We start from the raw sequence: 24,081 nt of genomic DNA on the forward strand, positions 1-24,081 counted from the left end.
ACATCAAAGTAAGAGGAAGAAAAAAAAAAACCCCTTAAGTTTCATAGATACAATAGCTATTTTTAAAGATACTTACAAACAAGTGAGTAGGTAGCATTCATGGCCAATTTAGATACTTCAACTAAAACCCGGCTTGATTCCTCTGTTATTGTTGCAAAGTAGGTCATGCTAGTCTTTGGCTGTGAGCATACACTAAGAAGCAGTTAAAAAAAACCTCCTTTTTTTGTTAATGCGAAGCTGATTTCTGCTTTCATCACACAGCCATTTTCACAAATGTAAATTTAAACCACATAAATTTAATTATAATTTAAGGTAATAATCATAATTAAAATTATAGTTCCATTAAATCAGATGAAGTAAGTGTATGGCTCCATATGAAAAGGTAAAATATTTTACCTATTTAATAACTGTATCACAGAGTGCAATGACAACAACATTAACCAGGCAGAGTCAATCTGCAACGTGTCGTCATTCAGATTGCCTTCAATTAATAAACTCAGTGTCCCAAGACATACCATTTTCTGGTTTCAGGGATGACCTATATTCTCCAGTTATATTTTTCACTAACTAACCGACACCTCTTTAAATAATAAAGCCCTGGATTTGCAATCTTCAGAGATACAAAGGTCTTAAGATATTTACTGAAATCAAAAAGGTTTAATCAGGGAAAGGCTTAACAGGCATAGGCACAGGCTAGAATTTTAACAAGCACATCTATCTTGAAGTGTGAAACGCCAGTTTCTCAGAGAAGAGGCTCAAATAGACCTTTCCAAAAAAAATGATAAATAAAAATCCAGCATGGGGAAGTGTGTATAGGACAGAAGCCCTATTGTCACCAGTGCCACTGGTCACATGAGTAAAGCTGCCTGCATGTTTATCTGCAGGCTGAGGACTGAAGAATGAAAGTTTTCATGTGAAAACTGCACAGGCAGACAAAGGAAGCAGAAGAACCTAAAGTACTTCAAGCCTTTTCTATATAGGTATTTGCTTATACTATCACTTCCAGCCTGTCTTCACTATTATCAGTGCTGACAAGGGAATGACATCATCTTCCTTTCAAACATGGATAAATTAAAGCAATGCAAATGGTGGCTTCTGCTGTCTACTGTGAAGTTCGTGATGTGTAGCTTCACTGGTGTTTCTTTTCAGAGAGCATCCCTCACTCGGGCTTAGCCTCCCTCCCTGGAAAACTGAGTCAATGATGCAAACTGCTGCCCCAGGCAAGAGACTCCACTGCCCAGGGCCAAATGCAGAGAGAACTGAGGGCTAAGACACCACACACTCTGAACCTTGTGTTCATCCCATACTGCAATTATTATAACTACTCAAGACTTAATTTGCTTTAAATCCAGGGAGGTACATGTTGTGACAAATTAGGCCTGTAATTCAGGAAGACTGGAGGACACACCAAGAAAAGGAAGACTATCTGTTCTAAAATTAACTGCATGATGGTGGCTTAAGTCATTAAAGAGGTCACATTCTGGTAAATTATTATTTTTTTTAATTATATCTTTAAAATTGAAATGCTTCACTGTTAGTTTAATGCCTCATTAAGAAATAACCCCTTTTTTTATTCCCATTGATAAAGTTCTGAATTACTGGTATTTTTACCACCAAGTCCAAGAATAGCTACTCAGTTAAACAATTTTTAAATCAGAAGATGCCTTGCCACAGTGTTTAGCAGAAAGGCCTTAAACCACACAGCAGAATCATTTTTGAAAATAAACTCCACAAAAATAGTAGCTTCTTGAAAGAAATTGACACATCCAAACCAGAACCCCCCTGCCAATTTTACCAGCCATGCAGCACCAAGCTCTGCTAACATCCTGTCAAGCTGTACCAACCCCATTTACTCTTCAAGACTTGGCTTTTTACCCACTATCAAGTTCCTTTTTCAATCTGATTTCATACATGTATTTACCCACATATAGTACTACATGCTTCAGATGCTGTTATAGTTGTTTAACTTGGGATTCCAGCTGTCCTTTGATTTCTGCACCTTCATGACCCCAGAACCAAACACCAACACCAATTCCAAGCTTCACTAACAGCCTGCTGTGAGGGTGGGGTTTTGCACCCTATGCTAGTATGCTTCAGCTGAGCACAGTGTGCTCACCTGCACCATGTCAGCATCAACTTCCTTGGAATTGTGGGGAGAAAGATTCCAGCTCTGACAATAGGACACAGTGAAAAGTTGAGGAAAGCTGATGATATGGTTAACCACTGCTTTCCATGTGCATTTAAACCATCTGACCATATTCCTTCCAACAACACCACCCTCCTCCCCCAACAACAAATGTAAACTGCAGTTTTAGGAACTCATCCTGCCCTTGTGAAGCTGACAGGAATACCAGACCACTGGTTCCAGTTAAGGCACAAGCAGGACTTCAGCACAATATACCGAGGAAGGTTTATGATCTATAATTAGCAACAGACACAAAAGCTATCTATAGTATCCCATTATAAACAATAACACTGGATCTTTTAAAATCTGTGAAAGAAAATGAAATTTGTAACTGGCTGGTGTCCTACTTACTCATTTTGCAAACATTTTCAACATGCTTACCCTTCCACACCAAGCAAACAAACAGAATTGAACAGGATATTTAACACTTTCAGAACACAGAGTAAGCTGCTCTGTAAAAGCCTCCTCTTGAACAAGTGCATTTCCTCATACAATACATGAAAACATCTTAGCATAAACTGATGTTACACCATGTGCCGGGTTTTCCTCCTAGATACTCTCAAGTCCAATTAGATTTCCCTGAATTTTTTTCCCCCCCACTAGCAGAATGGAAAATTAAGGCACTTATTTGCCCTTCAAATTATTGCAGAGTTGTAGGTTAGTGAAAATCGATTTACCACATAAAAAGAACAGATAATGGATAGAGAGAAATGCTGAAGAATTATTTAAAAACATTTCTGGTAAGTATTTCAGATATGATTTTTTTTTTATGGCATAATTTTAAGTCTACATTTACGGAGTGATTTCTCTCCAAAAGCGGTTATGTACCAGAGCTTCCATTTAAAGATCTTAGGAGCAGAAAGGAATAATATTTATTTTAGATGTACAATGATTCAGGCCATTAGTAAAGACTTAAATTATTAACAGTAACAAACAGGTAAGTCTTAGCTCTCTTTTCCAAACCATGTCCTCTCCTCTCCATGCCTGAAGCTCAAATTCCCATCAGTGTGTATGCACTGGGACATTTATTGTCGATGACCATTTTTAATATTAAGTAGCTGCTGATCCCATGTCAAATCAGCACATTACATAAGAGCAGCATTATTTATCCAAGTAGATTTTTCACATGCCATTTGCCTTTTGTTTTGTATCCATCTATCCACAATGCTAGAATTGATTTTTGAAATAGATACGCTCACTTCCTGGTCACAGTCATTAATTATTCCTTGTGTTTTAATTACCAATAGTAACTTTTTTTTTTCTAAAACACAAGAAAGTACTGAGCTGCAACTCAGTTCTACAGAAATACAGGAGGCTCTCTCAATCAAGGACTTACTTGGATAGAGACAAAATAAATGTGGGAAATCCAAGAACGACTTAACCACAACATTAACTTCAAAACAAAATATATCCGTATGCCTTGAAAATTAGTATTATGTCTCTATACATGCCACTCCAAATTTGCAGCTTCTCTATGCTTTTGCAGACCTTCTCTGACCCAATTTAGGCAGCTATTACTGGTCTTGAAATATTAAGAGTGCAAATGTCATACGGGATGACATTCACATGCTACTGGTATAAAGAGATACTTTGTTTTGGTTTTTTTTCCCTGCAGCTTGCTAGACTACCAATACTACACCACCATGTTCTATAAACAGGATTAACAGTACCTTTGAAGAATAAACTGCAGTTATGGTTGATAGACTGATAATTTAGCCATCAAGACTTAGAATATTCTATTTTCATAAACACTATAAAAACACTTGGTGACAGTATTTATAGACGACAATTTTGTAAGTTAAAGGCAACCCATGTTTGAAATTCTGGATGTATTTCATCAGACTGATACTTTAAGAAATGCCTTCTTGGTGTACTAGTTTTCTCAGTATGGTAATGTATCAGCAAAGTATGAGGTATTTTAGTTTGACAGATTTCAAAGAAATGCTTTGCTGCTCAGGAAGATAGCATTATCTTTGCCAGTGTTTTGCAAAACACTGCTTACCAAAAGCCTTGGCATAACCCTTCCTACAAAATATCAGTGACAAACATCCATTATAGTAACTCCTATTACTAGAAATAATGCTTCAGAAATACTTCTGTCACATCTTCATATAGGGTTTTTTCCCCTGCAATTAACTCAATCGATTTCTATTTCTTCCTGCTGAAATATGAGCTCCCGAAATAATCCAAGGAATACCTGCATGTATAAACACAAGTATTACAATGCTTAAACAAGCTGGAGTAACTGACATTAATCTTCAGTTATTACAGCAACTATGTGACATTCATCTACCATCACAATGCACAGTTAATGAATCATTTAGAAAACTACCCACAGACTAAGACAGCCCTTATCTCCCTACTGCATGCATAAGCAATAGCCAATAGCTCCATGACTATAAATATACATGCTTTATATTTACAAAATTTTCTTCTGCACAGTCTAAGAGGTCTGCATGTTGAATTGAAAGACTGTCAAATACATACACTGCAGAGTTTTTCTTCAGGAAATCAGCACCCATTCTTGCTATCTGCATTACTTATACTCCACTACCCATACGCCACCACATACAGAAATCTATTTGATATGTGTGGGAAACAACAGTAACAATTAAAAAAAATAAATCTTAAGTTTCTAATAGGAACTAAAGAATTGTTTTTAAGCATACCACAAATAGTCTTTCACTAAACCCAAAAATATTCTGAAAGTTGGAGAATGAATGCAGTCAAATCCATCTGGAGGACTCAAAAGGCAAAAAAAGTTACCTATGAATAATGAACTGTTCACAGCACCTAAATGCAAAGAAAAAGGACCACAGTAAGTTAAATTTTATGAAGAATTCATAAGGCCTAATTTTATATCATTTCTAAGTGTTCGTTAATGAACAAACTCAGAACATTCTCCCATAAAAGCATTTAGATAATGCAAGCATCTTTATCCAAAAAAAAGCTCTTTAATTAGCATTGCAAGTTGTTTGCTTTCACAAATGAAAACAAATGGTGCCATGGCAGAGGTCCCACAGCCATCTCCTGAACAATGATGACAAAAGGACAAACAAACAAAACCTCTTGAAGAAAATAAATGTAGTTTCACAAAAGCTTTCCTTCTAGAATGAGAAATAGGCTTTAAGTCCAGGCACATCTGCTCTTTTGAATGGAAGTCAGCACAGCACAAATGTCTGTCCTAAAAGAAGTTCCCTGCAGGTGAGAAAACCCCTATTTACAGGACCTGCCTGAATGATCCGTCAACAGCCCTCCCATCTGCTGATCAGGATGTGAATAGCGATTCCAAAGCCAGAAGGTCAGTCCATAGGTATGAAGCAAAACATATAAATACATTCAAGCCCAAGTCCCTCAGACCTGAACCAGCACCTGCATGCCCTCACCCCATTTTCACATGCAGCCGCTGTAACTCACTTCAGAGGGATCAAGCACATGAACATTTAGGATAGAATAAACCAGGTTGGAAGAGACCTTCAAGATCATCGCGTCCAACCCATCAACCAATCCAACCCCCCAAAACAACTAAGCCATGGCACCAAGCACCCCATCAAGTCTCCTCCTGAACACCTCCAATGATGGTAACTCCACCTCCCCGGGCAGCCCATTCCAATGGACACTCTCTCTGTACAGAACTTCTTCCTACATTCAGCCTAAATCTCCCCTGGCGCAACCTGAGACTGTGTCCTCTTGTTCTGGTACTGGCTGCCTGGGGAGAAGAGATGAAACACTAGATCATGAAAGTCTTCATGACAGATGTCATCTTCCAATTCAAGTGTTTAAAAAGTGACTAAGTATTCACTAGTTCAAAACCACAATACCAGCTAGAGTGAGAAGCTGGTGTGCCTAAAGCACGCATATATTTTTATGTGGGCTTCTTTCTAAAGTGACCTTAGGAGAGGCAAACGATACTATGTGCAGCTCCAGTACTGATTTTTCCTCTAACTTAACTGTCAAATCTCACTGTCAATTATATTTTTATTAAAGCTTATGTACTGCACAACTAGACTTTGCTATTATTTACCTAATAAATACATCATGAGCATGAAATAAAGAAAGAAAATGAAGCTTTTGAGTAAATCTGCCTGGAGGCAAATGCAATATTCTAGAAAGAAATCTTTATCTAACCCTCCATATTTTGACATACTCCCTACTTATATGCACTTCTACATGCTCCATCTTTACTTTCCTTAGAGTAAAAGTAATATTTAATATTTTAAATATAGATATAGCTCTGTCTCAGCTCAGAAAACTGACATTCTGTGGTTCTTGTGACAGGGATACAGTCTTCTCAAAACCTAGGTTTTGGAGAACACGGCGCTCAGGTTGAAATGACATTCAAACATTTGCAGCAAGTTCACATTTATGGATGCCACAGTAATTGTGCTGAGAACACAAATGATCCAAATGGAGAAGACAACAAATGCATTCATTTTAAGAGGCAAGCTTCAGTTCAAATAAAGGAGGAAATTATTTTCTTTAATAGCTAAATTTATCCAGATCTAGTCCATTATAGGCTTCTGCTTGAATGTGCTAAAACAAAACATTCTGTCCCCAGTCTGCAGTGAAATGAATGCAAACTTTATTGGCAATATTACTTGTTATCACAGCAGTGCCTGAAGGATAAAACCAATACCAGCACCAAGTTGTGCTAGATGCTGTACAAATGGATAGTAAGGGCAAGGAGTGCTGCTGTACCAACACAGCAAACAATGGCAAAACCTGTTATTTTTATTCCAAGTTTCACAGAAGGGGAAAGAAAAAAAAAAAATAATCAAACCAGAAGGAAATATCAAGACAAACTGCTGAAGTTACAGAAAGCTGTAACAGCTCTGTAATACAACATCATATCCTGAAACCTGGCCAAATAAGGTCACCACTAAACTTTTTACAAAACAAGCACACCAGCATTATGATGCATTAATTGCCCCTGCCCCCCCCCCCCTTTTTTCCCCCCTGTTGGAGAGTCTCAGATAAATGTCTTCTGTTCCCCAAAAGTATGTGCTCTAGAATTTTACATTTGATTAAACACAATGGGGAATGAGTGGGGGAAAGAAAGGAGACAGCCAAGTAAATCACCATAATTTGAACTTTGAGTACTAAGATATGGGTAAAGGAAGCCACTCAGAACTACATGTCCCATTAACACACAAGATAGAAAAAAAGTCATCCCATCACATGCTTCATATGGTCTCTTGGAGGTGAACTACAACTAGCATACATACAGCTTAGCACTCCAAAGTCCATAGAGAGGCAGATGACTTGAAAGTAATGTGTGGACAAGCACTCCATGCACAACTATTTCTGGAAAACAATACACAGTAGAGCTGCACTGCACATTTGTAAGGACAAAAACATTCTTCCAGAAGTAGAATATGTATTACCTCTAGTCACAATATTTGAGATTAAGAACTTTTAGTGGGCTTTGTTTTCAATCACTTTCTCCAGCTTCCTCCCCTTGCAAAGACCGCAGAGCAATTACGCATGTTTGAAACCTCAGAGGCATTTGTCCCTATTCTCCAGTGTTCAAGAGCACTAAAAACAGTGAGAAAAACAAATATAATACATGATGGCCACAGAAGTTTCCTTCTATACCTGTTTATCAGTGTCATCCTATTCAATAACACAAGCTGACTTCCAGAAAGCCAGCCAGATAAACCATTTATTTCAACTGGTTTCACCAGAATTCACTTGTAATTGTTTCTGCCTTTGAACATAATTTACCTATAAAGATATGAGACAACACAGCCTCAATTTCACAGCATTCAAACACCTCTGGGACAGAGCTTTGGAGAAAGCCAACATCAAAACCACCTGGACAGGAAAACGGATGCTTTAAACTGGTTACACAATTAGCTCAGGTTAAACCCCTTCACAACCCCTTGTGCACCACATGCCATAGGTTGTAACAAAGGCTGGTGCCAGGGAAGTGTCCTACTTCCGCACCAGGACATGGCCATCAATTGCTCCTGCCCATGAACATCCCTGGGAGTCAGCAGCCACCTCTGCTCAAAGGTCTGTACTGTTTTCGGACTGCAACAATGGAAACGCGGCTGGGCTCTGCCTTCTGAAGGAACATCTATTTCCTCTTTGCTCACCCTTCTATTTCTGCCAAATTTGTACCAGGCCACTCTGCACCTAAAGGTTCACAAAGGCCTTATTTCATCATTCTAGATCGATCCTTATGCCCCCCAGCTTTTCATCTGGATCTGCTACTTGTTCTTTCAACATGCATATGAAGGCTGAAGGAGTCTGAAAAACAATCCCCTAAGAAGATATCTTTGATGCTTTAAGATAAAACCTGATGAAAACATCCATTGTCCAAAGATTGTGCTTTACTGGGCAGATAGCACAAAGACAAGAGGTCTCCTGCTTTGTCCATCTTGCAAACCAAACAGCAACTCACAAAAACCTTATTTAAAAATCTGTGCTAATGCAATGGTAAAAAAAACAACCAAACCACAAAACACCACTGAAAACAGATAGTATACAAGGCAAACCCTGAAATATTGGAGGGGGTTTCTCAAATGCCTAGGTATTAAGTAATAACAGAACTGGCAGTCACAACATCTAAGGCAGATCTGCAATCTAAAGGACAACCTAAAAATATGCTAAAACATAAGCAAAGGAAATTAAGAGAGTCTTTATGTATTTTCAATTACTTTGAGTTTTAGTTCAGTTTTGATTCCTAATCTCTACCTATTATACTGACAATATTAGAGTTATATATTACTAATCTGTAACTGAATTGTATTACTGACTTGACAGCATGTATGTTGCACTGTGTACTGACACGGATTCCTATGGGTACATACATGTGTATCTAAGAAGCAGACAGCTGCAAGTCTTCAGTTATAGACCTGTCACAATTCCACTTCACTTTTCCCGTTGAGAAAATAATCTAGAATCATTTGCAACTTGAGAGTTTATACACTGAAAGCTGTATTACAAGCCATACTAAAACCTTGAAACATCTACTTGCCAAAAGGCAAAGCAGAGCAAGGACAGAGCAGGCTCTCTGTGAAGCCTAGGAACATCCAACCCCCACTGCTGTTACTTCTACTGAAGTTCTAAAACACAAGAGCTACAATTTTCAGCAACCCTTAAGCTATGTAAGATTCATTAATGCTCACTGCAATAGAATGTATGCTCTTCTGAAAATGTTGCCAGGTATTTTTCTGGGTAAAGACAGGTTTTTATAAGGCAGCAATGGACAGCTTAATAAAGCATGTAGTATCACCAAGATGTTTTAAGGGTCTGTCCTCAACAGGACCTTAATGAAGACACACTGGCAAATGCAATTAGGAAACACTAATCAACGTGTGTACATCTTGACTGCTGGTAACAACATCTCTATGGATACTGCTGCTTGCAGGTCTAAGAGACAGACCCTAAAATAGGACTTTGCTGAACACGTTTTTCCCCCCCATCGTAAGAAATGTTAGCTTGCTGCACAGTAACAGCGTATTTCTTTTCAAAAGGAAGCAGATTAGAAAAGAAGAAACTTGGGTCTTTTCTACAGTTCATCTCTAAGTCTACAGCCCTGTAAGCACACCAATATTTCTCAAGGAAATGATCTTTTTATGCAATACAGGCATTCGTGCTTCTGTAACATATCTATGGTAGACAAAGTTACAATGAGCTACTCGAAAGTAATACAGCCATCACCATCTTAAAGGTCATGAACAAATAATGAAAGTTGAAAATCTGAGAATTTTCTGGTGGAAAAATGATCAGAGATGACCTAGTATGCAGAAGCAGCTATTTACTCTGATAGTCTCACAAAAGAAATGTTTATACAATGGCTTAAATGGGAGTAAGTTTCAGAGTGCTCTAAAGGCTAAGTATCTTTGTAATACTTAAATTCAAATCCTATCATGCATAAAAGCATATATGCTAAGATTGAAGGCCCATTACTGTAATAATATATTATTCATCAATAAATGACAACACATCAAGTATATATATATATGCATCTGTCACAGGTCAAAAACACCACCTTCCTTATTCTAATTCCTCGGAGGCCTCCTAAAATCTCAAAATTAAAATTACATTCGATTTCATCAATTTGTTATTCAAGTAACAAACATACTCTGAACAAGAAAATCATCTTTCAGAACTCCTCTTAAAAAGAGCAGACCTCATGAATAATGCCTGGTTAAAACATGATTTACTAACAGACCCAGCAGGAGCCCTACCGACACTGGCCCCTGCTCAGACACAGGTACTTGTGGACAGGGTAAGATCCAGACCACCCCATATGTCCTGACTTAAACCCCATACATAACATGAATTTACATGCCAATACGCAAGCAGAAAAATGGCAGAATTGAAGATCACTAGGCAGAAATATCTTAACAGTCCAAACAGAAGAACAGCTTGCTTGAGTATAAAAAGTCAAAATAACCAAGTTACTGTCCTTTGTACTGACTAGTTTTCCCTTACTAAACTCAGCAGCCATAGGTGGACTCTAAATGTCAAGCTGGATCCACCCTGTCTCACCCCAAAGGAGAACTTAGATCACCTAAGCACTCCTGACCACAGAAGCATTCAGCCTAGATGTCCTGGTCCAGCCTAGTGCCAAAACACTGGAGAAGAACATGGCTCCTACAGCGGTGGCAATGGCTCCGTACCGCTGTAACGCTTCTTGATAATCACGAAGAACATCAAACAAACAATGCTCATTTTTGCATACAGAAGACTAACAATTCAAATTTAACTCAATTTCTACACCAGCAAAAATCCACATTTGTGAACACTTCTTTCAGTAGCTGAGTAATGACAAGCACAGACAAAAAAAAGGATTCTAAAAATATACTACTCTTCCCCCCCCCCCCCGATTAGTGTGTCTACAGTTTAAATATAAACTCTGCTCTATAAATTATCAAACACAATGTCAAATTCTGAAGTGCACTCCGAAATCTCTCACAGAGCACACAAAATACAGAATGATAATTTTGTCCTGGCCCAGTTAGTCTAAAGAACAATATGCTACTGTGCTGGATTATGGAGTTAGCTCTCATCAACAGACACACTAAAAAACGGCCACAGCTACCACTGTAGGTGCGCACTGAATTTTTCAGGACCCTCTGCAGCTTGCAAAGGGATTATTTCCCTGAACAGCTGCTCTCACAGGAAGGGAATCAACAGCAACATTGCCACGGTATAGCTGGCACACGCATATTAGGAAGAATTTCCAGCATTCACACTTGCTGTTAAAAAGACAAAAAACCCACAAAAAATCACACCACTTCCCCCTACTCATCTACTGCCAGTAACTTCATTTGGAACAAAGACACAAGTGGGAACAGTATTAGAACTATTTTTGGTTAAGGAGCACTTGTTTACATGCATTATTACTTCTGTGGTGTCGTGACTGTGCTGCCTTCTCTACCGAAACAACATAATGAGCCTTTTCGCGCACGTTCTCCTGCATATAGTAAAGCAAAAAAGTTACCGATGACCATTGAAAGAGAATCCTTGGCTGGTCATCCTTTATAGTCACACTTATAAACCCTCCAATCAAGTAAAAAATCCATACATTCCCAAATACCTTATCCCCAGCACAAAATCTGTTAACACTCCACCACAGTATATCGACTTAAACATGGGTTATTTCATGCTGTTGAGTCGTGAATTTCATATTATCTGACAATTGCTGATGGCTATGGGAGTCTGCATGTCATCTCAGGAGGACTGAGAAAATGCATGGCCTCCTTCCCAGATTAGCCTGCAACTCAGCAGAAACATTTGCTAGTATTCAGACTATGTGGTTTGACCCTCTCCAACCAGTACTACTACAAACAGGTTGGAGCTCCACACACATCCTAAGCACATCACAGACTTCAAGAATTTAAATTAAACCTATTAAAAATACTCAGTGACATTTTCTGAAGAAGTTTAGTCTAGCAATGACAACTGAAGTCACAACTACTGGTTTTGCTTTTAATAGCAGTAGAGAAACATGGACTTCTGGCAACTGTCCTGACCCGCAGCAGGAACAACAAGGGGGGAGTAAAGGAACAGTGTCAGCACCTGGAATTCCATGTCCTCACTGGCAATCCAACATAACATTACTAGAGAAGTTATATCTGCCTTAAATTATATGTTATGTTGCTGTCTTTGCTAGTTTTCTAGTATGCAACAGTAAGATTCAAAACAGGAGTAAGAATTAAGATGCACAGGTTTCTTTCACCCCTCATGTCCTTACAAGCACTCAACTTGGGAGTAAACACTGCAGCGTTCAGAACCACTGGCAACTCCACAACAGCACACATGCAATTAGAGGGCAAACACATAGGGCCCAAGTGCAGTGCAGTTACCTGCTCCAGCAGCAATCTTTTGCTCTCTACATGGAGAGTCAGATGCTATGTTGTCACCCACTGTCCCACAGGAAGCAAAAACCAGAGGGAGCTGTTCGGTTTTCCTTCCACAGCTTGGTAAATGCATGGGCTACACAGCAGAGCGGCTGGATCTGAAGAACTTAACGCTACTGGGAAGGCTCCGGTGGCATTGCTGCCCTCTGCCAACACCAAAAGTCGCTTACGTGGACAGAGACATTGCACATGGAACCTTCTTGAAGCACAGCAAATGACAGAACCACCTCCCATAGTAATTTTGTCTGTTTCAAAATAAACATATATTATCATACCACCTTTACCTCCAAAGTAATACTCAGATGCGACCAAATACACTACCAGCCTGACTGCAAAAAACATCAGCGCGCAATGCTAGACTGGGAAAAATATTAACTGTAATTTTTAAGAGGTCTACAGTAATTTTAAAGTTTAGTATTAGAAGAAAAACCCAAGTGTCTTTCTCAAGAATTCAAGGACATACAATTTCCCCATCACAACAGCATCACTGATGCAATTGTGTCTTAGCAACAAAGGTATACCACAGAACTTTACATACATTATGACTTAAAATACTGTCAAAGCCAGACTTGCATTTTCCTGTGCAGCAAACCATCTTGAGAGATGACACAAGGGTTTAGGTTGTTTTTTTTTTAATTAAAAAAACCACCAAACTTAATTTTCTGTAAGTTTCTGTCTCTTCATCCCATTTAATTGACGATTCCTCACTTCTACAGATCTACTTCACTGAGGTGGAAGTTCTCACATAAGACAGTCAAGGGCAGAACAATAGGTAAGACACTCCGATTCCTCTCTACTTTTGGAGGCCCTCAAGTAGTGAATAATGCATTTGGAGATCTGAAACAGTTAAGGAAAACAAATTATAGTGACAACAAAATAAAAAGTGACCCAATGCTGGGTCTATCGAACTAATTCTCAACGAATTCGCGCAAACACTACAAATAAGACAACATTAGGTACTTACAAAAATTAACTGCATTCTTATCACATCTGAAAGTATTTAATTTCTAACACTTATATTTCAATGCTATTGCAAACTGTCTAAATACTTATTTAAGTAAACAACAAACAAAAGGTCTCATCTTCAGTGCCCCAAGCTATCATCCCAAACTGGTTATAATTAAAGGTGTGAACAACAGAGTAACAAACCTGCAAAGTCAAGGTTCTGAGAAATTAATGGGCATCACACCACTGCACCAGTTCGAATTTATCACTCATTATCTCCCCGACTAGCACAGTGCTGTTTCACACATTAGTGCCTCCTCCTCTTTCCTCCAAGCCTTTCCTGCCTTTTCTAGATGGCTAATTTTAGACAATTACTGCCTCTGACACATTGAGACCTTTTCTCCCTCCTTTCTTTTTCTTGCTGTAAAGCTGGTGACCTACAAAACCCCCCTGCACCTAAAATACTCCAGTATTTTAAAGACTGATCACTGGAAACTAAAAAAGCAAGCTAGCAAACACCCATTTCTCCAACATCTTCACTTCCCATTATCTCAAATGGTTAAACATACACAAACGCAAAGGCTAAGGCAAAGGGTACAGGTTGCAACTGCACACTTAGATCTACAGTACTTGCTGAACTATTACTCTCCTCTTTACAAATTTCCTTAGAAAATAAAAAGCACGCCTTGTTTTTGAAGTTACTTGGAAGTCCTACGCTGATGGTGACTGGACATTTGCACAAACAACTGGAAAGCATTACATTACACAAGTGTCCTTTCCCTTCTCATACACATCCCAGCATTTTCCTTAACACCCATTCAGATGAGAGGAAGATACACACAGATGAACACGCAAAAATACACGCATACCCATTTCTTGATCCAGCCTACTTGGGAAGATAAGGGGATAGAAAGGAGCGCAGTGGGGGAGGGGGGACTTCCCAGCACAGAGAAGCAAATTCTGTAAAATCTGGCCCATCCTTTCCAGAGGCACCGTGCTTCTTAACATCGCCTTACTTGCAAGAAGACTGTTTGTGCCCACTTCTCCCCCAAAACCTCAATGACATTGAAAAAATACTGCATTGCAGTATTTGACAGTGCATCTGAGTGTATCCAGTTAGATGTCCCACAGAAGCAAACATACATTTTCATGTGTCCAGGCATGTAAATGAGTTGTCTAGTTAACACAGATTACCAAAACAGACAAATGCATTTGTCAAGTTATCTGCATCTCTCCCTCTTGCTATGATACTCTCTGCCACTGTCCATTTCTTGCCTGCTGAAATTATTTGAAAGTGCAAGTTCCCAAAGAAAACCACAAATTCCCCTGCCGGAATAAGAGAGAGTCATAGTTTATTTCTTCTTCAACAACCGTATGGTGTGGAGTGGCTCTAGGTTATGTACCAACAGTATGACAATTACACGGAGAAAATAACCTGCATTTAATTAGTACACTCCCAGCATACCAAGTAGGAAGGTTGAGGGGAAAAAAAAAATAATCACTATAACCTAGAAGATAGTATTTAAAAAAATATTAGCACATTAAATATGTAAGATCAATGCAACTGATTTTCTTTCAATGGAGTCACAATATTTAACAGGACCAAATAAAGATGATGAAGACTATTCCAAACCCATTCAAATAGGATTTTTAAGTATACCCCTTCTAGCTCATTGTAACCATCCTTTGTCACAACAGCTCGGGCTTACCTAGAGAGCTCCAAAGGGTAAAATTAAAGGGAAAGCAAAGGAGGCAACCAAGCCAGTCAACAGTGGAAAAGCATCCCTGTATCTAACATGGGAACTTGATCTACAGAGTACATGGGATTTTACTCATGGCTGGTAGTCACATAGCATCAACATCCAATCGTGAAATTTCATCCTGACTAGTAGTCCACCAAGGAACATGAAAAAAGTTACATCTAAAACCAACTACATTTCTCTACCTTTTTTGTCTGAGCAGAAGGAAGTTTTGTGTTTTAATCTTCCCTCAGTATTTGTAGCAATCTTAGTGCAGTGTCACTAACTTAATAGATGGTTTTCCAGATGAGGATTCACAATGCGATCTTTTACACACAAAATGTCACTATGTACATGCAGGCTGTATTCATTAATATAATCTTAAAACAAAAGAGGAAGATCGGGGCAGGAACACGTGCACCATAAAACAAAGATTACATTATTTTTATATCCTTGCAGAAACACCAAACTGAACAGAAAATGAAAATGTAACTACTAGCTGATGACTCTTAAAGCAAACAATGCAGCTGTGTATAATAAAAGGCACCCTTATTTATTGTCATGACTAAGTTAACAGATTTAGAACACAGTATCTCTGTTTTGGACAGAACAAAAATTATTTTGCTCTCACGTACAACTACAATGCATGTCAGAATACATTTCTGCACATGCATAGACTGTGACCCACGATTTTACACACATACACACCCTGAAGATTTTTGCTCCCCTCCACATCGTAAGCAGCACAGTTTTCAGAGGACCATTCAATTACTCCTTTAGAGGAAGGACTGTAAAAGCAATATTTGAAACAAAGCAAATTAAAAGGGGGATTTGATTTCTTTTAATACATGTTTAAACTAAGCACTACCATTCCTACTTGAATTCGTATTCAAAGTAACCCTGCTTCAGAGAAAAGACCGTAAAAACGTCTGAAAATCTGAAGACAGAAAGGTGTGCTCTCTATCCTTGCTTTGCTTCTCCTGTGCCTCCTGATGTGCAGCAGAAGAGCATTTTCTGGGCAACAACATTCTTTATATCTTTTACGCTACCGTCTATCACTTACTAGTCTACTATGCTTTTTAAACACTTCTAGCACCAATAGCAATTTCCCATTATTGTCTGCCACTACAATAAGAGACCATCACAATTAGCAAGATATTCAGCCTCAGTTGAGAAAGTCAAGTTGCCACAAAGAGCCTGACATTGGAAGTGGATATTGCTCCAGCAGATTATAATAGACTGTGGCTAAAGGTGGGGCTGGAGACGAAGAGAAAAATAATCTCATTATTTTTGTAATTTCTGCTTACACAAACCCCAGGATATGGTGAACTCCCCTGAACTGATTATTCTGCCATATAACCATCTGATTTTGTAAAAATACCAATATCACTTAACACAAAATCACTGCTTAGGGTAAATTCATTCTACCTACTGTTCTCATAGGGACATTTGCTGGAAAATTCTAAGAAATGATTTGCAGAAGCTATCAGCTGTGGGAGTTCACTATTATACCTCTGTCAACTTCATTCAATATAATTTACATTTTTTTTTATACTGCCTCACAGGATTCCTTGCAATTTTTTGCACGTACAATTTCACAGCAGGGAGGGGGGGGGAAAAAAAAAGAAAAAGAAAAAGATAACCCTCTTTTGCAGAGGAGAAAGAACAGATGCTTAAAACCAGATTTCTAGAAATCACTGTAAGCTTGAGCCAGAAATGTAATTAACACCTATTTATAAAGAATAATTAAAGTTGTGACTGCCACAAAGAACAGCAGAGATAATCGAGGTAGCCCCTGCTTTTTTTTCCTTACGATTTTTTTTTTACACTGTTTGCAGTATTCCCACATGATTGCCACCTGCTCCCCCACTCAGCTTCCCCTATGCTCGTTTCCCCGGCAACCTTTCATTGGCTTTTCCTCCCAGCTATCGCTTTCAGTTCGGCTGCTCAGTCTAATCTTATTTGTTTTACACCCATCAAAACAAGCAGCTAGACAAAGACAATCCTGTAAGAATGGGAAAAGACCGTCGCTTTGTTTCCCGGTTATAATAAATATCCACGGCAAAAGTCTGCAAAACGTTAAATTAAGAGAAAGGGGGGAAACCTCACCCCCCCCCACACACCTCCCCCTCAGCATCCCGTGGGGCTGGCAGGAGGGATGGGTATTGTGCGGGTTTGGTCCCAGCCCCCACCCCGGGTCGCCCCGCTCGGCACAGCCCAAAGTCCCCGGCAGTTGTATTTGATCATGCCATTTTGCACAATCTGTAAGGAAAGCACAAAAGAGAGGACGAGACGAGCGCACCCAAGCTCCTCTGCCAGGAGAATATAGTCTAAAAATAGAAATACTATTTTTCACATAAATGGCTTTGACTTCTCCCGGCATTTAAAAAAGCACAAAACAACACAGCTCCCCCCCAGCCCCCAACCCGACACACAAAAAACACACCCTTCCATCCATCCATCCATCCTCTACAGCAGCGACTCCATAGGAAACGCAGTACCTGGATTTTAGAGGCGATTATTAGGTTTGTATTTAAGGCCGGTGTAATACCAACGGAGATTAAACGGCATCATTGGCCGCCTGATCCGCCAGGCACATGCAGTACAATGACACCGTGACTGTCAGCAGCAACCATCCTCGCTCGACTGAAATGCAACGTTCAATGGAAACGCCGTGAAGTGCCATCACAGTTACATACGTTAAATAGATATACAGATACATATACGCGCACAGGCAGACATATCCCACAATAAAACAAACAAGGCTCTCTAATTTTATTTTATGACTCACGATCCGCCACCCCGAACAAAAGAAAATCGCGAGGCACACGAGAAGCGAGACAAAACCCCACGAGCAGGCTCTCCCCATTCACTTACCATTTTCAAGCCATTCCACTCCATCTGTGATCACAAAGATGGACCCTTACAGCCCCTCACAGAGTCAGAAGCAAAAAGAGCGTTATGTAAAAGCTGACATTCCTTCTTACAGCGCTGCTGCCCAACGATGCAACAAAATCGACATATACAAGGCGCTGCAACACATACAAGCCTCCTCCTCTTTTTATGAGGTCATGACAGGAAACTCTTTGAAATACAATATGCAGCATTTACCGAAGCTCATATAAATCACCCTCTTTTAAAATTACCATACCTATTGCGCAGTCCACCAAAAGAAAATTACCAATCTCGAGGCTTCCCCCCCCCCCACTAACCCCCCCATCCCCCCCATCCTCTCTCCCCCCCCCCCCCCCAGGATTTTGCTCTGCATTTGTATCTCCAAAATGTCAATGTGGAAATTCACCCCCCCCCCCCCACACACACCACCACTTAAAAAAAAAGCCTCCTCTTCCTTATGCATTTCTGTTAGCCACATACCAGCCTCGCATTAGCAATGAGCTTTTTCCTTTATTCTGAGAGAAATCGCAATTACCTTAAAATGACAAAGTACATCCTTTATTAAAGGATATGCACACATTAAATATGAAAGAGAGAGCGAGAGAGAGGGGGAGAGAGAAGGGGGGGGAAGGGAGAGATCATGTACAAACAAATCAGGAGCAGAAAACTAAATTCATGTGAAAACACAGACTGAGAATGATGCACATTCGGGGAAAATCTGTATGTTAGCTTCTATATCTACCTCTACATAAACCCGCTACGATCAGATTTTAAATCTACTAATACCTACCATAACCATTCTTAATGGCAAATATTGGGTCTTGAAAGGCTTCAACTCTTCTACAGATTTGCTAAGGTTTCAGGGAGGTTTTTTTTTATTTTTTTTTTTTAAAGATCCACAAAGCACAGTGCTAGACGTTTGTGCAGCGAGAATAGTAAGATTAATAATAATAATAAATATATTCTAGGACGTATATATTTTCTCGGTGCGGAGCGCTGTCCCCGAGCGGCAGCCCCGGCGCGGCGGCGGCGGGAGGAGCGGCTGGGCTCGGCTGGGCTCGGCTCTGCTCGGCTGGGCTCGGCTCGGAGCCCTGCTGGCACTGCCTGCCGCCGGCTCCCCTTTACATCCATTTATGGGACCATCTGTCAGCGGCGGGCGGGCGCTGATTGGCCGCCGCCGCGCGGGGAGGCGTTGCGACATCAGGTGCTATTGAAATTAGCCGCTGCCAGATTGACAATGTTAATGATTTGGTGACCTCTACAACAACAGAGACCAGATTTCTGAACTGCTGCTTGTGTCTAGTAATTAAGGCCCGGTTGAAGAAACAACACGCATCCCTCTTTTTTTAATTTTTTTTTTTTTTAACCACCTCTTCCCACCCCACCAGCACAGGAGCCCTGGGCCGCAGCGATGTCATACCTCGGCCATGCTTCAGTGCCTACATCTTCTTACCTCCCGCACGCCCAGCTCGCAGGTCCAGCGTATTTTAACTACCTTATCTTTTTCGACAGTTGCTTTCCGGAGAAATGCATATTTAATGATCTGCCTCTAGGCTTAAAGGCACAACAAAAGCACTTCGACATGCATTTAAAGCTGCGTTTATTTGCAGGTACTATTGATTTTAATAATCAACCCATCTCCTCTTCCTTCATCCCTGTGAGGTTTGTCAAAATATGTATTTTTAGAAGTGGATTCGATCCTGCCGCCACTTGCCGCTGGCTGAGGCACACCTATTCACCAACAGCACTCCCCCTGAACGACAGTAGTATTTGAGAATTATTTCTCCTCCTTGTTTCACTCTTCTCCAGCTCTACAGGAAATGAAACGACGGCAAACTTTGAGCATTTAAATGATTCCCCCCCCCCCCCCCCCAGCCTTAGAAAGGAACATGCTTAACGTAACAATACACACTCATTAATCCTCCACTCACTGCCACCGACAAACTAACACTTCACTTCCAAACAGCAGTGTTTTAACCTCCTCCCGACCGTAGCAAGTTTAATAGAAATTCTCCTAAGTTAGGCAGAGTTAGGAGTTTTCCTAAAGCATGTTTCAGCTAAAGTAACAAGGCATGGCATCCTGCAATTGCAACTAAGCTTGAATTTACGTTTATCTCAACCAAACCCACCGAGTATTACTCTAACTTAGGAAGGAACCATTCCATTTTAACCATTCATGCATTCATTTCAACAGCCAAATGTGCTTTCAAAAAATTCTTTACCATTGCACATGTTTTTAAACACAACAGCTGAAAACTGGGGAAGCTAGGATGGGCCACATAAGCTCACTCAGCTCCTTCCTAGAGAGAAAATCTGGTTACTAACAACCAAAATAATTTCCCAAAATGTGAAAAAAACCCATTGTTTTCCAAATTTTATTTTTTTCGTGATGTATAAGCATGCTCTTTGAACTGCTAAGCTGTAAACTGACATTCTGTACAATTTTTTCTTTCTTTTAACCACAGGCACACACACTCAAGCACACCAATCAAAAAATATATGAAATATAGAAAGCTTATTTTAAAATCTTGTGAGAAAGACCAAGCAAGGAGAAAAAAAAGCACATTTAGAAGACATCATACAATCTGTGGAATGAGCACTGAATCCAATTAAAATATGAACAATGTGAAAGGCTGCAGAGGATTTCTCTCACCATGCATCTGAGCACATTTGTAGCTCGGTAAAAACTAGTAAAGGTAAAACTAGCTCCTAAGACAGATTTCCTAACTCAAATATTTAAGTGACCTAATAGAGTGAACACGCAGGCATCGAAATGCTACAGAGCTAGTATATTACCATACATTCTAGTGCAAATATACATCGAATATTAAAGTTACATTTGTAATGCAAATTTTCACTTAAGGTCTCTTCAGGGGTTAATAACACCAAAGAAGGAACCCAGAAATCATTTTAAAGTCTTTTCAACTTCAGACTACTTTGTTACTATAAATTTGTTATGCACATGAAAAGATTCAGCCATTTTTCTGAAACAGTAATTGCACGCTGCTCCTCTAAAAAATTAGCTATCTTATCCGTCCATAAATCCAGGTACTCTGCACACCGACCACTTTCCCCCAAAGCACCCCACACATGCAGCCTTTCCGAGGAACACGAAAACAAATGCTCAAACGTCCTCAGAGGCCTCTCTCTAAAGACAAAGGCAGAATCCTATTGTTGAAAAAGTCAACCTTATTCTCGTGTTTCCAATAGTACCATTTATCTTTCAGGCTAAGGGACTGACCACCGCATCATGGTTGTAACATTTGTAAAGCATCAGAATCTCAATACAGTCTCTCCAAGCATCAGCCAGCAAGCCCCTGAGCAAAGCATATTTTTAATGCAATCTTCCATCCCCACAAAAAGAAACTTGTCTTAAACAGCTAATCCAGTATCAAAATGAAATCACAGGGTTGTTTCCCAGCCCCCCCCACCCCCCTCCTCTCCTTACCATAAATGAGCAGTTTCTTGACTCATTAATGACAGTTTCCCTTAAAAGAAGTGATCTCATATCACTGAGCCCCTCTCCACCACGCATACATCCCAAAGGTTGCGGGTATCTTAGCATCAGTAGCCGCTAGCAAGCTCTCTCATACAGAGCCCAGATGGACTATACCAGAAGCCAATTCAGCGTTAATAACTACCTACTCTGTGCAGTTTAGAAGCCTTACGTGGCATAATGTCCTAGGCAACAGCAGCCGATTGAAACCGCAAATAAAAGACAACCCAATTCTCCAAAAGCATCAAAAGGAAAAAAATAATAAATTGAAGAAGAATTTTTTTTTAAAAAATCCTCTTACTTTTATATGATTAAACTGAATTCTTCACAAACATGAAAAAGGAGAAAAAAACCCCAGATGCTGCCCAGAAAAAGTGACAAAATATTACCTCATTATTTAACAAAGCAGCATTAAGCGTCCTGCTGATTTCAAACATCTTGCTACAGATTTTTGGTTAAGAGAAACAGAAAGAATCCTTTGCAAGCCCTCTGTCTGCAAAGGGTTCTTCAATTTTCTTGCGCACAACAGAATAGTCAATATGTTATTTCCCTAGAGTTCGCACATTAAAACATCTAGTCAGTGAGCTGAATTTTCCCCTTATCACACTGTAGACTCCTGTTATATGTACTGCTCTCTTAGCAAGATTAGCCTGCCCCAAACATGGCTGTTGTTTAAACTATTCTTTAAAGTAACAGTTCACTTCATAACCACCAGGTGGGCAGTGTACACAGATTCAAGTAACCATCTTAGAAGATTTTTTTTTCCCCCCTTCTTGGAATAACTGCTGGTTCTGATATACAGCATAGATACCCCCCACACTTATCAGGCAAGATGGAAAAAAAAAAAGCAAGCTAGATTTGCAGTTTTATGCCTCTTCCTCCCCGGAAGCAAATCTATACCATAGGGCTGTGGGTGGTTTTTTTTTGTTGTTGTTGTTTTTATTTTAAAGGGACTTAAAAATTTATACAGGGGCATTTCACTCAACAAAAATTAACTAAATGTTAAAATTCAACAAGTTCTGAGAGCTAAGTGGAATTAAAAGGGAAAGCACACCCACAGAGGTGGCCTGTACCACAGAAGATACGAAATTTGAATCAAGTTCATCACAACAACATTCGTTCATGGAAACTAAATTCTCCAAGTGAATAGTTCACATGTGGGCAGAGTCTGCTAGGAAATATGAGCTACACATTCAAGAAAATGCTAAGACAATTTGGTAAGATATTGCTGTAGTTTGGATTAAACTCATCTATGACACCACTGATGCATGTATCAGCACAGATCTGAAATACTTGGAGAAGATCCAGTTTTCAACAGTATGCCCAAGCCTCCCTAACCAAACCCTCCCTTTTCTTACATGTCTGCAAGATACTTTAATGTTATTTTTTCACTTTAAGGTCAAGCACCTTAAGGAACACTTCTATTGCTTAAAAAAAATAAATAATTTAAGAATTCACTCAATGCTCTACAGCAACACCCAGAGGCTTGAACAAGATTGGGATCTTGGTGCTGGGTGCTGCACAAACATTTGGAAAGTCATCTCACAAGGAAGAATTTACAAATAATATTTACAAGATTGAAACAGAACAGAGGTGAGAGATAATAAACAGAGGTGAGAGACAATAAACAGAGAGCATCACAATGTCTTTACCGTCTGGAATGAATCACCAGAGGATTAAGGCATCTCTGGCAACTACCTGTGCCAAGGCAAAACCCAAAAGGTTATTTAACCGAGGTTAAACAATGAAAGCATTATATGGACAAGGGCTTCTTTAGATTTATCACCTACAAAGTACCATCACCTAGTTCTCTCATTTATAGCAATCCTTGCTGAGTAAGTATATGCAGGGCAGTGATTTTTTTTGTTGGCCTTTAACTAATATTAAAGTGATGCAGTAATGACTTAACCTCCTTGAATATGTATTGAGTTTCAAGTCATCCCTTTTTATGAGGAGAAAGGTTATTTGCATCGATTTCTGTTTGCATGAAATAAGCTTATTTTCTCATTCACCATATGCCTTGAACACTAATTAAAAGTGTCACTTTCTTCTAATGTAAAAACGTAATCATTTAGTAAATAAGTATTCTTGGCTTTTTGGTCTTTGTGATTAGCTATTTAAGGACTTTATTTCCACATAGCTTCAGTAGTTTGATTAGCACACACTCCTCTGATTTAAAGAGATGTTTTACAAACACTTTTCCCCCCCCCAATAAAAAGGAAAAAACAACCACAAACACAAACCAAAACTAGAAGTGCATCTGTAAGGACCCACACTCCTCTTACCCTGAGGCAAATCCATCCAATCAATATGAAACCATTCACATGCCACCATCTGCCAAGCTGTAGAGCAATGTGGCTGGAACAGACCTCTTATGAAGCAGCAGTGGTCTCATTTAGTCTATTAGGGAAAGCACCAGAGCTCTCATGTGCAAGGACACAAAAG

General features: G+C 39.6%; 1 protein-coding gene across 8 annotated transcripts in view; it reads right to left on the reverse strand.

Moving 5' to 3' along the window:
* ELAVL4 (ELAV like RNA binding protein 4) overlaps positions 1–24,081 on the reverse strand; it is an 80,835-nt gene that overhangs the window by 41,163 nt on the left and 15,591 nt on the right. The window contains exons 1-2 of one of the 8 annotated variants that reach the window (XM_054165375.1): positions 18,123–18,385; positions 15,954–16,033 (exon numbers count right to left, since the gene is read on the reverse strand). The exons of 1 other annotated variant lie outside the window; for it this stretch is intronic. In XM_054165375.1, the coding sequence (XP_054021350.1) occupies positions 15,954–15,980 (27 nt within the window). In that variant the 5' untranslated portion in view covers positions 15,981–16,033; positions 18,123–18,385. Of the gene's footprint in view, positions 1–15,953; positions 16,034–17,746; positions 17,892–18,122; positions 18,386–18,930; positions 19,229–21,588; positions 21,724–22,025; positions 22,195–24,081 lie in introns of those variants that run through there. 6 more of the 8 variants (XM_054165376.1, XM_054165374.1, XM_009909013.2 and 3 more) reach the window with 6 other exon arrangements.

This window comes from Dryobates pubescens, chromosome 11 (genome assembly GCF_014839835.1).
Source record: "Dryobates pubescens isolate bDryPub1 chromosome 11, bDryPub1.pri, whole genome shotgun sequence".
In the NCBI taxonomy this organism is placed as follows: domain Eukaryota; kingdom Metazoa; phylum Chordata; class Aves; order Piciformes; family Picidae; genus Dryobates; species Dryobates pubescens.